This window comes from Heterostelium album (assembly GCF_000004825.1).
Source record: "Heterostelium album PN500 unplaced genomic scaffold PPL_scaffold3, whole genome shotgun sequence".
NCBI lineage: Eukaryota > Evosea > Eumycetozoa > Acytosteliales > Acytosteliaceae > Heterostelium > Heterostelium album.
The window spans coordinates 2,129,769-2,147,762 of record NW_008805065.1 but is presented as its reverse complement, the minus strand read 5'-3'; the positions used below and the strand labels follow the sequence as shown (position 1 = coordinate 2,147,762).

General features: G+C 31.7%; 7 protein-coding genes across 7 annotated transcripts; 5 read left to right on the top strand and 2 right to left on the bottom strand.

Moving 5' to 3' along the window:
* Positions 1-538: 538 nt before the first annotated feature.
* Positions 539-4,628, top strand: PPL_03430 (Pol; the record flags this gene model as incomplete). The annotated part of the gene is made up of 2 exons (XM_020574395.1): positions 539-1,265; positions 1,420-4,628. 2 exons carry the CDS (start codon positions 539-541, stop codon positions 4,626-4,628), a joined length of 3,936 nt encoding a protein of 1,311 aa, XP_020436467.1.
* Positions 4,629-7,345: 2,717 nt separating this feature from the next.
* On the top strand, positions 7,346-8,570 carry PPL_03429 (uncharacterized protein; the record flags this gene model as incomplete). Its single annotated transcript, XM_020574394.1, has 3 exons — positions 7,346-7,601; positions 7,862-7,979; positions 8,054-8,570. 3 exons carry the CDS (start codon positions 7,346-7,348, stop codon positions 8,568-8,570), a joined length of 891 nt encoding a protein of 296 aa, XP_020436466.1.
* Positions 8,571-8,821: 251 nt separating this feature from the next.
* Positions 8,822-10,498, bottom strand: PPL_03428 (uncharacterized protein; the record flags this gene model as incomplete). The annotated part of the gene is made up of 2 exons (XM_020574393.1): positions 8,822-9,929; positions 10,257-10,498. The coding sequence occupies 2 exons, from the start codon at positions 10,496-10,498 to the stop codon at positions 8,822-8,824; spliced, it is 1,350 nt and encodes a 449-aa protein (XP_020436465.1).
* A 238-nt stretch (positions 10,499-10,736) lies between these two features.
* On the top strand, positions 10,737-12,257 carry PPL_03427 (uncharacterized protein; the record flags this gene model as incomplete). The annotated part of the gene is made up of 5 exons (XM_020574392.1): positions 10,737-10,879; positions 10,960-11,055; positions 11,137-11,659; positions 11,795-11,984; positions 12,166-12,257. The coding sequence occupies 5 exons, from the start codon at positions 10,737-10,739 to the stop codon at positions 12,255-12,257; spliced, it is 1,044 nt and encodes a 347-aa protein (XP_020436464.1).
* Positions 12,258-12,538: 281 nt separating this feature from the next.
* On the top strand, positions 12,539-13,577 carry PPL_03426 (uncharacterized protein; the record flags this gene model as incomplete). Its single annotated transcript, XM_020574391.1, has 3 exons — positions 12,539-12,912; positions 12,981-13,236; positions 13,557-13,577. The coding sequence occupies 3 exons, from the start codon at positions 12,539-12,541 to the stop codon at positions 13,575-13,577; spliced, it is 651 nt and encodes a 216-aa protein (XP_020436463.1).
* A 345-nt stretch (positions 13,578-13,922) lies between these two features.
* Positions 13,923-15,864, bottom strand: PPL_03425 (uncharacterized protein; the record flags this gene model as incomplete). Its single annotated transcript, XM_020574390.1, has 3 exons — positions 13,923-15,595; positions 15,662-15,818; positions 15,859-15,864. The coding sequence occupies 3 exons, from the start codon at positions 15,862-15,864 to the stop codon at positions 13,923-13,925; spliced, it is 1,836 nt and encodes a 611-aa protein (XP_020436462.1).
* Positions 15,865-16,576: 712 nt separating this feature from the next.
* PPL_03424 (uncharacterized protein) lies at positions 16,577-17,776 on the top strand (the record flags this gene model as incomplete). The annotated part of the gene is made up of 3 exons (XM_020574389.1): positions 16,577-16,827; positions 16,914-17,343; positions 17,723-17,776. The coding sequence occupies 3 exons, from the start codon at positions 16,577-16,579 to the stop codon at positions 17,774-17,776; spliced, it is 735 nt and encodes a 244-aa protein (XP_020436461.1).
* Between the last annotated feature and the right edge of the window lie 218 nt (positions 17,777-17,994).

Below are 17,994 nucleotides of genomic sequence, written 5' to 3'. Positions count from 1 at the left end.
ATATAATCAAACACCTTTTTATTTCTTTACTTTTATCTAATTAATTAATTATTTTTGTTTGACAAAAAAAATCTTGGTTTATTTTCCAAATCTCCCATAAAGATATATATGAAAATAATTGATTTGTCAATGTGATTTAAATTCTTTTCAAATTTGTAGTAATATATTTATTTATTTACTACAAAGATAAAGTTCTTTGAATTTATCGAGGTTTCCCCTCACCCCAAATTTAACTTTAATGACAATAACAATATATTATTACAATTATTATTATTATTTAGGTACAAACAAGTTTTTTCGTTTTTTTGTATACAATTAGTAACTGTATACTACTATTTATAATTATTATATTTTCATATTTATATCAACTATTTAGCAATAACTATTAATAATACAACATATTATTGCAATAATATAAGATTTAATATAAATTTAAACTAATTATTACATATTCATCTAATCACCATCAAATCTTATTTTATTCTATAATATATATTTATATACATTTAAATAACAATAAGAACAATCAATTAGTAAAATGAGTACTCTATTCGAGTTCTATAAAAAGAATCTAAAGCTTAGCAACAATGCGACCTTCATGCAACTCATACAACTAGAGAGCATTCATGTACGTCTATACTTTCCTAAATCAAATTACGTCAGTAACAAGATTTTAGAAAAACTATATGATCTCTTCATTATGAGCACTGTATCAGATCCCGAGGGTCGTAGGACAAGCAAAGGAATTGTATTTAACGGAAGGATTGACAGATCACGTCTCAATGATCTACATGTTTACTGTAGTGAGAACCTTTCGATAAATAAACCTAGAAAGATTGTTGCCTATTTCCCTTCTTTCAACTTTCTAAAAGTATCAGCAATAACAACATCAGACAGCTCTAAAGCAATTAAAGAGGATGAATTCAAGAAGATATACAAGAAGAATCATGCTCTTTTTTCACATGTCTCCTCTCTGCTACCCACCAAAGACAATACCACTAAACTATACAAAGCATCTACATGGGTACTCTACGAGAAAGATGTCATCATTTCTGACGCTGACTACAAAGACGAAGAATCGGGTTATACTTCAACTCTAACCAAATACGTAGAACCTACACAAAGAACTTCTTCTACAACTACAACAACAACTTCAACCGATAAGAAGAGAAATAAGAAGAAGAATGACACTACAACAGTTAGACAAAGAGAAGTTAAAGATTCAGAAGATACAAATCAAAACAAGAGAACTCAGGCTCCAGCAGGTAATACGCAGACACATGTGAGAATACCCTTAGCCCCAATTGGACAACCTTAAGCTACTTCTATGGAACTGCAGGGGCGCAGTTCTACAAAAATCACTGGAAGATATAGCCTCTTTAATTTCATCTACTTCACCACACATCACCCTACTTACAGAAACTAATCACGTCACAATCACCTCACTCAACTCATATTTCAACAAAAATAATAATAATAATAAGATAATAACTACTTCAAACGGTCAAGGAACTGGGGTTGCAATCATCTCTCATTCCAAGCATATCAATCTATACCCCTCTCTCATCGATCCTAATGGAAGATTCATTCTGTGTACTATAAGAATATTCAACAATAGCTTCAATCTCCTACATATATATGCTCCAGCAAGCAAACCAGAGCAAAGATTGTTTGCTGATCAACTCTTCAACAACACTTCTCTTTGGTTACCAAACCATATAGACATTTGCACTGGCGACTTTAATTGTATACCAGGAGACAGCTCACCACTATCAACAATATTAGATTTCCTCAGCGATGATCATGATCTTATTGATCTAGATAGTACAAACAACAGCAGCACTTGGAAACGTGGCGATACAGAAAAGAGATTAGATAGAATATATTGCAAATTTACAATAGAAACATCCAACTTCCAACTACACCCTAGAGCACTATCTGACCACTCACCAATCACAACAAACATAAAAATCACACCACCACAACTATCACAAACACAGTGGAGACTCGATAAGGAAACTTCACTAGAACCAGAAGTACAATCACTTATTAATAACATTATCACCACCAACAACATCAACAACATAGAAGACTGGATAAAAGTCAAATCATTAATCATAGAATGCTACATAAACTATCAAAAGAAAAGGAAAAGAATAAAAAGAAATACGATAATCAACTTACTGAAAACAATAGACTCCAACCTCCCCAACAACATCATACAATCAGCAAAATTAGATCTTATCAAGTTACAAACAGAAGAAAGGAATCTAAGAGATTCAATTCGCAAGGTCAACCAGCAACTAAACGGTGAAATCCCTTCTCGATTATTAACCGCTAAACTAGCTCAATCCAAAAAAGATACCAACATCGTCGGTTTAAGATTAAATGAAACCACGGTTACATCTAATCTCGATGATATGGTGAACATCATGGAGAAGTACTACACATCGTTATTCAGAAATGTTCCAGATGATCCAACCATACACAATAGACTACTTAACGAATGGAAATGTGAAATAACCGATGATAGCATTGCCAGAGAATTCACAACCGAAGAGATCACAGAAACTATTAATTCATCCAACCCATGGAAATCACCTGGCCCAGATGGCTTAGGACTATGGTTCTACCGAGCCCACTGCGATGTCATTGCCCCTATACTCACCAAACTTTACAACCAATCACTCAACTCAGGCAATCCACTACCAAGCGAATTCAAAGTAGGCACCATCACAACTATTTACAAGAAAGGTGATATATTCGATCCAGCCAATAGAAGACCAATAACACTACTCAACAACGACTACAAAGTTATCACCAAAGCAATCAACAATCGAATGAAAACCTTGGTAGACCTAATCATCAACGACAACCAAACTGGCTTTGTACACAAGAGATATATCATGGACAACATCATCACGATGAATGAAATAATAGAATACTGCAAACTCAGAGGATTAAGTGGCTTAATAACATTATTCGACTTCAACAAAGCCTTCGACAGCATCTCTCACGGCGCTATTAGAAGAACACTACAACACATTAAAATAGACAACAAAATAATCAACCTAATAATGAACCTTCTCACAGGTTCTACCGCCAGAGTAATTGTCAACGGATTTTTAACTAACCCTATTACTATCAACAGAGGAGTTAAACAAGGAGATCCACTATCACCAACGTTATTTGTTCTAGTCATCGAATGTTTGGCCAGAGCCATACTCAATTCCAAAGCAATCGGTCTTCCACTAAACGATTTCAACACAATGGTTAAATTATTACAATTCGCAGATGACAGTAGCACATTTTCAGCAAATTATAAAGATCTGAAACTAAAATTAAGAATCTTTAACCTGTTCTGCCAAGCCACATCATCCAAAATCAATCCCACCAAGTGTTGTATCATCCAAATAGGTCCACCTTGCAGCGACCATCTTCACCACCCCCCGATCATAGGCGACACAAGAATACCAAAGTCAATTGTCAACGAAAGATATCTCGGTCTTTTCTTTAACTCCGAAGGATTACATCATTCACTTTCATCAATAGTCAGCGAAGTTAAATCATCACTGATCAAATGGAAGAAGTTTGGCACAACCCTAAGGACTAAAATGTCAATACTCAAGTCATACACACTATCAAAACTCTCTTACCACATGTACCTTGACAAATTCACAGAATCAGATATCAAATCACTCAACAAAATAATCACTTGGTTCCTATGGTCATCCAATCTCAGACCTTTCGAAGATGCAAAATCATTTAAGAATACAATGACACTCTCCAGAGCAGTACATCATTGGAAAAATGGTGGCATATCATTGTGGGATATGAAACTACGAAATGACGCTCAACACATTTGGATACTAAATAGAGTAATTGCAAATCAAGATGTCTATTCCCCATACTACCAAAGCTGGCGTAACCAAATTAGACATAACAAGATAACCTCACCTACACTCAAACATTCCATCCTTCTTTGGCAACACTTTAGACCAATTATGAAATTACCTCCACATCAAATGAAACCAATATTGCGTAATGACGAACCACTACCACTTAAACTCATATACCACAACCTTATCAACCATCACCACAAACCAGTACTTACATCAGGTCAATTCCAACTATCTCTTCCCCCCACCAAAATAGACTTTACATCAACCCGAAACATCTTCTACTACATTAACTCAATCAAACACCACAGAGGTAGAAACACAGTATTCAGATTCTTCTCAAGATCACTTCCTGGTATGGCATACATCAAACAAGACAGTTGTAAACTATGTTCAGCAAATGACTTTGACCCACACACACATTATTTCTTTAATTGTCGAGTCATCCTAAACAAATTCAACCTCAAACACATCACACAACATCTACAAATTGCCAACTACGAAGACGAATGGTCACTGGAAAAATCTACTACTCACTTCTACCTCTGCGATGAATCATCAGACCTAACAGCGATCATCTACCACAACATTTGGAAACATGTCAGTTCAATTCTATTCAGTCAAGATGACAAAATACTCGATTTCTCCAACCAATCTATTATATCCGACTTCGATATCCACAGAAACATTCTAAAATTAATAAACAACACTCCAACACCACCCAACTAATCAAGTAAATGAAATTAACTCTCTTCCCAACCTGCCAACTAATTAATTAAATCAACCAACAACTAAAAAGAAAAAAAATAGACTACGAAAAAAACTTGATGGTAAATCCATCCTTTTAATACAACTTTTAATAAAACATGTATACCACTTTAGTTAATATAAAAAAAAATATTATTATTTAGGTTTATATACATTCAACTTACAGTTGGTTAACCTTAGTCTCATTTATGCTATTGCTGCAATATCGCAAGATCTACTGTGAAGATCACATTATAATTGATAGGTCAGTGTGTTTATCTCTTCTTACATCTCATCAACAACAACAACAAAAGAAAAACATAACAAAATAAGTCTCCTAACTCTATATGTGTATATATTTATGATCGATTGAGATTAATGTTACTCTACCGCATTGTCACCACCAGTGATTATTGTAAAACTTAATACTGTAGATCAACTTTTGCGCTGTTGCTAATGGTTTGTTAAGCTGTTTTGTTTTGTTTAGATCAAATTTGATCCACACACACTATTACCAAAATAAAATATTTCCTTATCGAGACATAATTATTATATTTTAACAAACAGCCACTCATTGACATCCAGCAGTAGCAGTAGCAACAACACAGATTAGTGTTTAAGTTTGTTTTAACAGTTGAGGCTATAACCAACCATCACTATACATACATACATCTACAAAGATAAAAATAATAATAATAACACTTTTTTTTTTTTTTTATATTATATTATGTTATGTTTATGATAAGCTGTATGATCAATTGGGTAGTAGTTGATCAATACACTACTCCATCGTTAGTTTATAGAATAATTTAAATTAATAGTAAGTTTACTTGATGTGGATACACAAATATTAATCCCACATAATGTTCTGTGTTTATAAAAAATAAAATATTGATCATTGTGTTTTTTGTTTCTCTCTCAATGTTCTTTTTATTTTACTGTTATAAATGATTGATTGTATGATTATTTATTTATAAATAAATAAAACAAAGTGAAAAAGATAAAATAAGATGTATATTTATATTTGAAAATATAGTATGTGGTGGGGTTGGGTGTTTCTTTCACTCACCTAACTTCTCACACCACATCACATACACACTAACACATCAATCAACAAACACACACACACACACACACACCATCAAAAATTAAATATACATTTATATCTGCAATAAATCAATCCAAAAAATATATATAAAACCATACATATCTAGAGGAGAATAAATAAAAATTTATCAGGTGATACAATTGAGGTTATGTGTGTGTTTGACTGTTTTGTGTGATCAATTCTGTTGTTGTTGGTTAAGGGTGAACATATGTGTTTAATGATACTTTAGGGTCACCAACTAATATGTATGTACAGTTAGAAAGCAGAATGTGTCTTTCAAATATCATATATGAATAATTGCATATCTTTGTTTTTTTTTTTTAAATTGATCAATTCATCACAATTTCACATTGTAGAAAAGTGAGTGTATTAGGGACTCAACCCCACAAACCATCCATCCACTCAGTTTTATATACTACTTCTTTTTTTCTTCCTTTTGTCATCCATATTAATATTACTGTTGTTGTTGATATATTAATATAAGAATTTAAAAATTTTTTTTCTGTTTTTTTTTGGTATGTAAGGAATGTAGCTGTTGTTGATATGTTTGTTATTGAAAATTGCAGTTCTACAAATATTTAATAGTAAGAATAAACAAGTTGTTATTTTATTTTAAAATTATTTTATTACTTTATCTCTATCTCCCATATATAAAAAGCAACAATATTGATCCCATCACTGTATAACAAACAATCAAAACTGTTTTAATTATTCCTTCCATTTTGTTTTTTTGTTTGTTTTAATTTAAATTAAATTTGCATTTGCATTGTCTATTTTGTTGTTATGTTTTACTTTGTTTCTGGATAGTGGTTGGAATCAATTTAATATTTGTTTTTGCTTTTTTTTTTTTTTGTTCTTATTTGAATCAATCAATCAAACAGAGGAGGTAGTTCATTATCCAACAAAAATTCAATTACACTGTACACTATTCAACTAATACTACTACTAACAACAACAACAACAACAACCATTTATTATCTTTTGTCTCACCAACCGATCAGTTAAATATTTAATCAAACACCCACTACTCACTCCTCCAAAAGTATTAATTATATAACTTTTTTGTTTTATTTTGGTTTCCATCTTTTTGGATTTATAAATATTATTTATAGATAAAAAATATTATATATCTATTTTATCTATCTTTTATTACTTTTCATTCTTATACCACCACATAGTCCATTACTTACTTGCTCATTCAATCAAATAATTAATTAAATTCTACACAAAAACACAACAACAACAATTATATATTCTACCGTACTGTTTCATTTTCATTATACATTTTGTTTTACTTACTTTATTATATTTTTACGACAAGAATTGCATTCCATATATTATTTTTTGTTTAAATAAATAAATCATTAATTAATAATCGTCAGAACTGCAACAATAGTAAAATAGTTATTATCGAGTACGAATTATAGATAGGAGTCTTTCTTTCTATCTCTGTATTATTATATATAAACAATCGAATTGAAATCCTTTTTCTTGGTTTCCAACCTAAACTAAACAACCCGAATCACTTTTTTCTCAGTTAGTTAGTAGAAATAATCATATTAGTAATAATTAAAAAACCAATAAAAAAAGTATGAGTAGTAATATCACCACTTCAACGGCACTCAGTCCATCTACTAAAGCGAATGAAGAGTGTTACTGTGATCCTACAATTGCATTCTATGGATGTAATCAAAAGGCGTGCGATGCTCAATCTATTGCTTTCCTAATATTATTTATACCACCAATGTTGATTTCAACCTATCGTATAATTAGGATGATTCAAACGAGAACAACAAACAATAGATGGTCACTTGTTTCTCACATATTTCTTGCATCTGCCTGTTTCAGTAAGTAACTCTTGAGTTGATCAGTAATTACTCTTTAATATATTAATTTAACAAATTTATTATCTATTTAATAATAGTTCGAATTGTTAGAGCAATACTTCTAATATTACATACTCAATCTCCTATTGCAATGGCAACATTATATTTAGTTCCAATAGTGCTTTTAATTTGTTCATATTTTAATTCTTTACTTGTACTGATGAAGATTATTTATCATGTCAATTTCAGTAAAGTCATCGAGAAGATTTTTCCATACACAGGAAAGATTTTAATTTCCGCCCAGGTTTTATTATTATTGCTAATGATTATTGGTAGTATTGTTAACTGGCCATATTATGCAACAAATATAGTATTTGGATTTTATGTAGGAATTGGAGCGTATGTATAAAACTAATTGATTTAAAGTTGTTATAAAAAACAATAATATTAATCAAATACATTTAATATTAAAGTATTGGATTTGCTGTATTTGGTAAAATGATTTGGAACGAATATCAAATTGTATCAAGTAAAGACTGCGGTGTTTTCAGTGAAAAGACACACGGAAAGATTAAAAAGGTTACAATGCTTTCAAAGATCGCGATAGTTGTTACATTTATGACTTTTGCTGTAATTGTATGGGCAGCAGTTGCCGACCCACCATTGGAAATCAAAAATCTTTTGGCTTTCTCAGTGGTTGTAAGAATAATCGAAATTTCATGGACTTTGTCTATGTTGCTGGTGCTTTCTCCATCTTTGCAAACCTGGGGTCCAGGCAACTCCAATAAGATGTCTGGTACCAATTTCGACGACGATGAAGAAGAGGCCGATCATACACCAAAAGATGATAAAGAAAAAGAAAAAGAAAAAGAAAAGGAAAAGGAAAAGGAAAAAGAAAAATCAGGTGCAGAGGTTAAAGAAACTAATAATCAATCGAATGCTGAATCTATAGTTGATATTCAATCCACTCCAGGTGGATCAGATGTATAGAAATCAAAATCAACCAAAAAATATATATTTTGTTTATCAACATTGTATAAATAAATATTAATTAGCTATACTATATACTATAGATTAGTTTCTATTTTATTGATAAAAACAAAGAATTCAATCTTGAAATATTAAATAAAAGAGTTATTAGAAACCATTAGAAAAATATTTAATAAAAGTAAAAAAAATTAATCAACATATATTATTTGTGATTAATTTCTTTTATTTTTATTTAATATTTTTCATTTGGTTTACATATCATCATATGAATCATCATCAAATACATCATTACCTCCGTCAGAGTCATCATCCTCATCATCTTTTTGTAAAAGTTCCAAATCTTCAAATTCTTTCACCACTTTATATGCATCTTCACTATCTTTCGTTGCATTATTACTGACGCTGTCATAAAACTCTAGTTTGAATTTAATTTTCGATTGATAACTCTTTAGCTTTTCGACAAGCATCTCGAGTGCAGTTAGATAATTTCTATTCTTTTTGGTTGTTCTCTTCAGTTTGACGAGTTTAATTGTTGACTTGTGTTTGTCAAAGAGACACTCAAAAAGTGAGATATCGAATTCCGGTTGATAATCCAAACAGAGTTGTTCAATACATTCAAATTGTTCGAGTTTACATCCGGTGTTGGCAATGAGATACTTGAGAAGATAGAGTCCACCTGTTTCGCCTTGTTGTTTGTGTCTGTATGTAAATGCTCTTCCAACAACAACGAGTTTGGTGAGATTTGGCATCGATCCAATTGGCGGATAGGTGACGAAATTAGGTTTGGCGATATCGTAATAGTTGTCATTTTTCAATTCCTCCGCTTTATCGACACCATCAATGTAACTCCAGTCTAGAGTATCACCAACAATGGTGAGTGATGTGACACCGTTAAATACTTGATCCACCAATCTATAGGGTGTAGTTCTAATGAGTGCATCGTATCGAATGCTTGAAGGAACTTTCTTGAACATACAGAATGGCCGGTCGTAATTGATCTGACCTTTAATGTATTTGTTTGGGAATCGTCTTGTCCAATTCAGTGTTTCCAAGACACGTCCGACATTTGCAAAGAACTGTTTCGATACCAATGCCAACGAGAAGAGAACACCTGATAGTTCAACCATTAGTTCTTTCCATTCCTCTGTTTGTGTCTCTGGAAGTAGATCTTGTTGTAGGAATGTGTCTGCCATCAGAGTATATCCAATGATCTTTTGAACGATCTTATCGTAGCAATCTTGAGGTAATGTTGGTGTCACTCTCTGTCTCTTTAATGGTGGTTGTTGTGTTGGTTCTGATGTTGATTCCGATTGTTGTTGTTGCTCTCTCATTTCTTTTTCTCTATCGTTAATGTGTTTTCTGTATGTTGTAAAATCTTTAATATCAGACAGCTTGATTCTTTTATTTTTGGGAACTCCAAGCTTTGATAACAGTTTATTTATCTCCGGCGAAACATTGAAGAAAGAAACCTTGAAGTGTTTGAACAATATCGGACCGCATGCTCTCACCATTTCCGAGGTGTCAGCTTCCACTTTCTCACCGAAAGCAATCAACTCTTGAATGTTCTTGTCTTTCTTGTTGTGGAAGTAAATGAAGAACTGAAGAACAATGAACAATCTTCCAACTTCATTCTTAACGTAGTCGAATTGTGCGAATAACCTCAGTGCATCGTCATACGGAATATACTTTAACGCATCTGGATGTGTGGCGAAAATGTTTGATTTTCCTGGTTTTGGATACAACTTGAAGAGCTTATCGATACCGAAATTGTCTTGTTCTATCTTTTCGATGACTTTCATTGCATCGTTGTAGAAACTGACATCCTCTGGTTTAATAGTGTATGTGTTTTTATCGACAATGCTATTGGTATAATAAAAACTTCCTTCAATAGGCACAACTTTAAACAACTTTGCAACTGATTTTTGCATTCTAGTTGCTCTTCTTGACTTAATTAATAATAAAATAAACTGTGACTAATAATATAAAATGTGATATATGTTTGTTTTTTTTCAGAGGGGGTTGCAAATTTTTTTTTAAATGATCTTTCAACCCCTCTAATCACACAAAAAAGATAATAATCAAACATTCACAAACATTAATAGAGATGAATTGATAAAGTTAACAAAAGATCAACTCTTTGCGATCTGTGTAGATAATAATATAACAATGAGAGATAGTGCTGAAAAATCATTAATAATAGATGATATTATCAATGCCAAAGAAGAAAGAGATCATTTACAAAAGAAATTGATCGATGACAATCCTTCAAATCAATTTCATAGAGGTCATGTTCAATACAAACTACCAGTGTTGATCATCAGCAAGATACTTGAACTATGTTGGAGGATATCAACCTCTGATCGTGTCACTCTTTTTATGTCATATCGAGAAGCATTACAACTGACACTAATCAACAAACAATTCTATGGTATCGTCAGTCGGATGTTCGACAATGTACAAGCCTAAAGTTTAGAGTAGTCGAAAAGTAAGTAAAAAAGATACAAAGATTATCATTATTTCAAATTCATTTTGTTTATTAAACATGTTCTTTACCTTTGATATTTAGATATACAATTCCATACATTGGTAAGGAAGTTCAAGATAGACTTAACAGTACATGGTGTCCAATTAAACATATTGTTAAACTACAGATTGGAGTGCCCATTCTCGAACATTTTATTAAACAAAACTCTGCTCATCTCAATCATATTTTATCAACTGTTGAAAAGTTACATATTGGTTACGAATCAAAGTTCAAACATATAAAAGAGACCTGTATCAAAACCCTTGTGACCATTACCCCCAATCTTCGCTCGCTCATTTTCCGTGGTGTAACACTTGAATCTGCACACCTGACTGCAATCTGTTCAATTAAATCGCTCAGAAAGGTAGAGATTTCCCACACTTTAAATATCTTACCGGGTTTTCTCACTGTGTTATGTAGCGGTTTGCCTTTACTCGAAATAATCAAATCGACAGATTTTAAAATCAGTGATGTCCCAAAGCCATATCGTTCAAAAATTAAAAAGTTAGCAAGAGTTTACATGGAGGAAACCGATGAAACCTTGGAGTTTCCCAATCTCCAACAAGTATCAATCTTATACAACTCTGTAGTACCCAATCCCAACTTCTTTAAATATTTCTCTCAATCCAACATCACATACCTAAACGTTTGTTTGAAGAGAGATTTCGATAAATGGGTACCGATCATCATACAGTTAAAGTGTCTGGTCACTCTCGGGGATTTAGAATATCATCATCAACCAGATCATTGTATATTCATTAACAAACTTAAATCAATCGTACTACCAGCAACACTATCTCGAATCATCATTCGCTCCGATAATTTGCCCAATGCAAACAACTATTTGATTGATATTGGATTTCAATATATTAAAGATGCTATTCATTCGAGTATATATTTTAGAAAAATGGTTTTTAATAAAATAACAGTTACTTAATATATTCATAAAGTTTACCATACCAAGATTTTATTCAATGATTCTTATTTTGGTCAACGATACCGAGAAAATTAATTAATATTTCTTATCGATTACTTGACAAAATTATATAATTTAAAATGTTATTTTAAAAGAAAAGTTTAACAAAGAAATAAAAAATCAACAAATCTATTACACAATAAACTCATTCGATAAATATCTTCGAGATTCACATAAATCAACTTAAACTATAGAGATGAAAGTTGTGTAGATATCCACTACTATTGTTATGTAGCTTGCAGATTAATGATTTAGATCTGTTTGTATTAAAAAAAAATTTGATAATCATATTCCATCTAACTTTTTTAAATAACTTTATAACTAAATAACTAGTTTGTCGATATCTAACAATTTTATTTTTAATGAAAAAAAAGACATTGATCATTGCCCCACGAAAACAGGTCAATAACGTTATTGAAAAAGTATCAAAAAATCACAAAATTTACTTAGTTTTAAAGTTTTTTAAAAATGCTTACCAAAGATCATAATAGAGATTCTTTGTTAAAGTTAACAAAAGATCAACTATTTCAGATCTGTTTAGATAATAATATAACTGTGAAAAAAAGTACAAAGAAATCATTAATAATAGATGATATTATCAAAATCAAAGAAGATAGAGGTTGTTTACAAAAGAAATTGGTAGATGACAATCCTTTTCATAGAAGTCTTCCAGTGTTGATCATTACAAAGATACTTGAGTATTGTTGGCGGATATCAACCTCTGATCGCGTCACTCCTTTAATAGCATACGAAGAAGCATTAAAACTGACATTAATCAACAAAAGATTCTATGGTATCGTCAGTCGGATGTTCAACAATGTAAAACTAAGTTCAACCGTAACGTAAGTAGGCAACAAAGATTATCTTAAAACTTTTATTATTAAACATGTTTTTTTATTATTACATTTAGAACTTCAAGAATGGGAGAACTTCACAAAAGACTTAGCAGTGTGTGGTGTCCAATTAAACATATTGTTAAGCTTCAGGTTGAAATTCCAATTTTTGAACAGTTAATGAAACAACCATCTGTTCATCTCACTCATATGTTATCAACTGTTGAAAAGTTATTTATTTATCAAGATTATAAATGGGGACATATAACAGAGACCAGCATCAAAACATTCGTAACCATCGCCACCAATCTTCACTCACTGTCCCTCTATTGTGTAATAATCGTGACTACACTTCTGAATGCAATCTGTTCCGTTAAATCACTTAGAAAGATAGACATCCCAACCAATTATAGTTTCACACCCAATATTATCACAACCTTATGTAACAATTTACCTTCACTCGAATCAATCAAATCGTTAAATGTATCTCATATTCCAATTGCAAGTCGCTCAGGGATTAGAAAGCTTTCTAATGTCTCTTTGGAGGCAACTGATGAAATCTTTGAATTCCCAAATCTTCATAAGTTAGAAATCTCAATCTACATGAATCCCAATCCCAGCTTCTTTAAATATTTCTCTCTTTCCAATATCAGACATCTGTCTGTGTATTTTAAAAGTAATATCGATATTTGGACACCAATCATCATACAATTAAGGTGTCTGGTCACTCTCGAGGATTTAGCAACTCATAAGCAACTATACGATGGTCTGGTAATGAACAACCCACTTAAATCAATCATACTACCAGCAACACTAACTCGAATCATCATTAGCACCGCTGGATATTTTTTACCAAACAACTATTTGATTGATATTGGATTTCAATATTCTAAAGATAGTATTAAATCAAATCATTTAATTAGAAAAGTGATTTTTAATAAAATAATCAATTAATTAATATATTCATATTATATTGCTTTTATTTGTTTGGATTAAATGTTCGAAATGATGATTATTCTTTAAAGATCGGAAAATGAGTCATCTTCAAAATCATCATTGTCCTCACAGACGTCATCATTGTTATTATTATCTATTTTTTGTAAAAGTTTTAAATCTTTAAATTCTTTCACCGGTTTATAGGAATCTCCAATATCTTTTGTTGCATTGTTACTGACGCTGCTATCATAAAACTCTAATTTGAATTTAAATTTTGATTGATACCTCTTTAGCTTTCGAACAATTGTGTTTAGTGCAGTTAGTTGTTTTATATTTTTGTTGATTGTCCTCTTCAGCTTGAAGAGCATGAGTGTTGACTTGTGGTTGACAAGAAGACATTGGAAAACAGAGATATCGAATTCCGGTTGATAATCCAGCGAGAGTTGTTCAATACATTCAAAGTGTTCGAGTTTGCATCCGGTGTTGGCAATGAGATACTTGAGAAGATAGAGTCCACCTGTTTCACTTTGATGTTTATATAGGTATTTAAATGCTCTTCCAACAACAACGAGTTTGGTGAGATTTGGCATCGATCCAACCGGTGGATAGGTAACGAAATTAGGTTTGGCAATATCGTAGTAATTGTCATTACACATGGCTCCTTTCGTGCGGTCCAGCTGTAGCATATCACCGACAATGGTGAGTGATGTGACACCGCTAAATACTTGGTTCACAAATTGGTAAGGTGTAGTTCTTATGAGTGCATCGTATCGAATGCTTGAAGGAACTTTCTTGAACAAACAGAATGGCTTGTCGTAATTGATTTGACCTTTAATGAATTTGTTTGGGAATCGTCTTGTCCAATCGATACTCTCCAAGACACGTCCAACATTGGTAAAGAACTGTTTCGATACCAATGCCAACGAGAAGAGAATACTCGACATTTCAACCATTAGTTGTTTCCATATCTTTGATTGTTTCTCTGGAAGCAGATCTTGAAGGAATGTATGTGCCATCAGTGTATATCCAATGATCTCTCGAATGATAGTATCTTGTGTTATTATTGGTGTCACTCTTTGTATCTTTGATGATTGTTGTTGTTGTTGCTTTGCTTTTGATTTCGATTGTTGTTCGCGTTGACTGCTGTCTGATTTATCTCGATTTTCAATGATTTTTCTATGAGATATGAAATTGGTAATTTCAGATTGCTTTTCTCTTTTGTTATTGTCGAGAATTAGATAATTGAAAAAAGAAACTTGGAAATGTTTAAATAATATCGGACCACTTGTTCTCACCATTTCCGAGGTGTCAGCCTCTACCTTTGCACCGAAAGCAATGAGTTCTTCAATGTTCTTGTCTTTTTTGTCGTGGAAGTAAATGAGGAATTGCAAGACAATGAATAATCTTCCGACTTCATTCTTTACGCTGTGGAATTGTGCGAATAGCTTCAGTGCATCGTCATACGATATATACTTTAGTGCATAGGGATGTGTTGCAAAGTCGTTTGATTTTCCTGGTTCAGGATACAACTTGATGAGATCATCGATACTGAGTTTCTTTTTCTCTACCATATCGATAACATTCATCGCATCTCTATAGAAACTGATATCTGTTGCTGGTATAATAGTGCTTGTCTCTTTACCTACAAGGCTGCGAGAGTAAGAAAAATATCCTCCAATAGCATTAATTCTACTCGTAAACAACTTAATGACTGATTGCGCCAATTTATTGACTCCTATTACTCTAGCAAAATAAACTGTAAGACATAAATATGGTTAGATAAATATATATTAGAATTATTATTATTTTAAAGTATTCGCACCTTCATCACTTTCATCAACTGAATCGTAATCATCTGAGTCGAATTCTTCGTCATCATCATCGTCATCTAGTTCTTCATCTCTATCACTCTCTTCTTCATCGTTATTATCTTCCACTAATTTAGATTTATACATAATGAGATCTTCTTGTCTAATATTCTAATTTCAAGAAATTAAAAAAAATTTGAGATATTAAAACTGTCATATCATTCAGATATTTTTAAGTGTTTAATTAATTAAATTATAAAGGATAAATCATGTTAAATATGCATAAAATCGACACGAATTTAAATTCTTGTAAATTAACCTCAAAATACTAAATTTATTTCTTTTATTTAATATTATTATTTAGATTTAACGAATAATATGATTAAAAATCGGAATATGAGTCATCTTCAAAATCATCATCGTCATCAACTTTATTATTTTTGTTATCTATTTTTTGTAAAAGTTTTAAATCTTTAAATTCTTTCACCAGTTTATAGGAATCTTCACTATCTTCCATTGCATTATTACTGACGCTGTCATAAAACTCTAATTTGAATTTAAGTTTCGATTGGTAGCACATTAGTGGTGTCGAGTGCATTTAGTTGTTTTTGATTTTTAATGGTTGTTCTCTTCAGCTTGAAGAACTTGAGTGTTGACTTGTGGTTGACAAGAAGACATTGGAAAACAGAGATATCGAATTCCAGATGAAAATCCAGCGACAGTTTCTCAATACATTCAAAGTGTTCGGTGTTTCTGTAACTTTGATGATGATGATGGTGATGGTTGTTCTCTCTTTGGTTTTGCTTTTGATTATTTTTCTATAGCACAATCACTATCATTGAAAAAAATTCAACAATTATCCAAAAAATTCCCAAAAAAATCTTAAAACTTTATTTTTTTTTGTAAATCTATTTAAAGAATACAGATAAATGAACATTCAAACATTCACAAATAGAGAGGATATCTCTTTAAATCAGTTTCATAGAGGTCATGTTGAATACAAACTACCAGTGTTGATCATCACAAAGATACTTGAATTAACTTGGATGATATCAACCTATGATCAAGAGTTTCCTTTATTATCATACAAAAAAGCATTAAAACTGAGACTAATCAATAAACGATTCTTTGGTATTGTCAGTAAGATGTTCAACAATCTTAAACTTCTTTCTCACGCAAAGTAAGTAAGACAAACAAAGATTTCATGTATATCTTGTAATTATTAAACATTCTTTACCCACGATAATTATAAATTATTACATTTAGTTCTTCAATGATGGACGAGCTTCGCGATAGACTTAACAGTATATTTTGTCCAATTAAACATATTGTCAAACTACTGGTCGGAATTCCCGTTTTTGAACTGTTAATGAAACAACCATCTCCTCATCTCACTCATTTGTTATCAACTGTTGAAAAGTTACATATTCATCGTGAAACTAATTGTGGACCTTTAACAGAGAACAGCATCAAGACCTTTGGAACCATCGCCACCAATCTTCACTCGCTCATTATCGGTTCAATAATACTGAATTCTGCACACCTCGATGCAATCTGTTCGATTAAATCTCTTAGAAAGATAGAAATTTCCACCACTTTTATTCGTACACCAGTTATTCTCGCTATGTTATGTAACAAATTACCGTTACTCGAATCAATCAAAATGTTGTATTTCAGTATCACTGCTATTCCAATTGCAAGTCGCTCAAGAATTAGAAAGCTTTCATCAGTTTACTTTGAAGATACCGATGAAACCTTTGAATTTCCTAATCTTCAAAGGATATCTGTAGCGAGCAACTCCAGACAACCTAATCCCATCCCCTTCTTTAAATATTTCTCACAATCCAATATCACACATCTATCAGTTTACTTGAAAAGTAATATCGATCAATGGATACCAATCATCATAGAATTAAAGTGTCTGATCACTCTCGAAGATATAGAATCACATAGTCAATCTGATGGTCAGAAAATTAACAACAAACTTAAATCAATCATACTACCAGCAACACTATCTCGAATCATCATTCGCACCAATGTAACTTTTGAACCAATCAACTATTTTATTGTTATAGGATTTCAATTTTCCAGGCAGAGAATTATACCAATTAGCTTTGTTAGAACATTGATTTTTAATAAAATAACAACTTGGTTGTAGATGTGATATTTCATTTTTTAGGTTGGGTTTATTTTTGCACAGCTTTTTTTTGTATTCTCGCATTATTTTCGCAAAATGCACACAAAAATCGGGAGCTCCTGTAAAGAATAACCTTTCTTTATACTATTTTAAAAAAATCACATCTCCCTTATGCAAAATTTTTTTTTTATTTAAAATCATTTCTCAGGG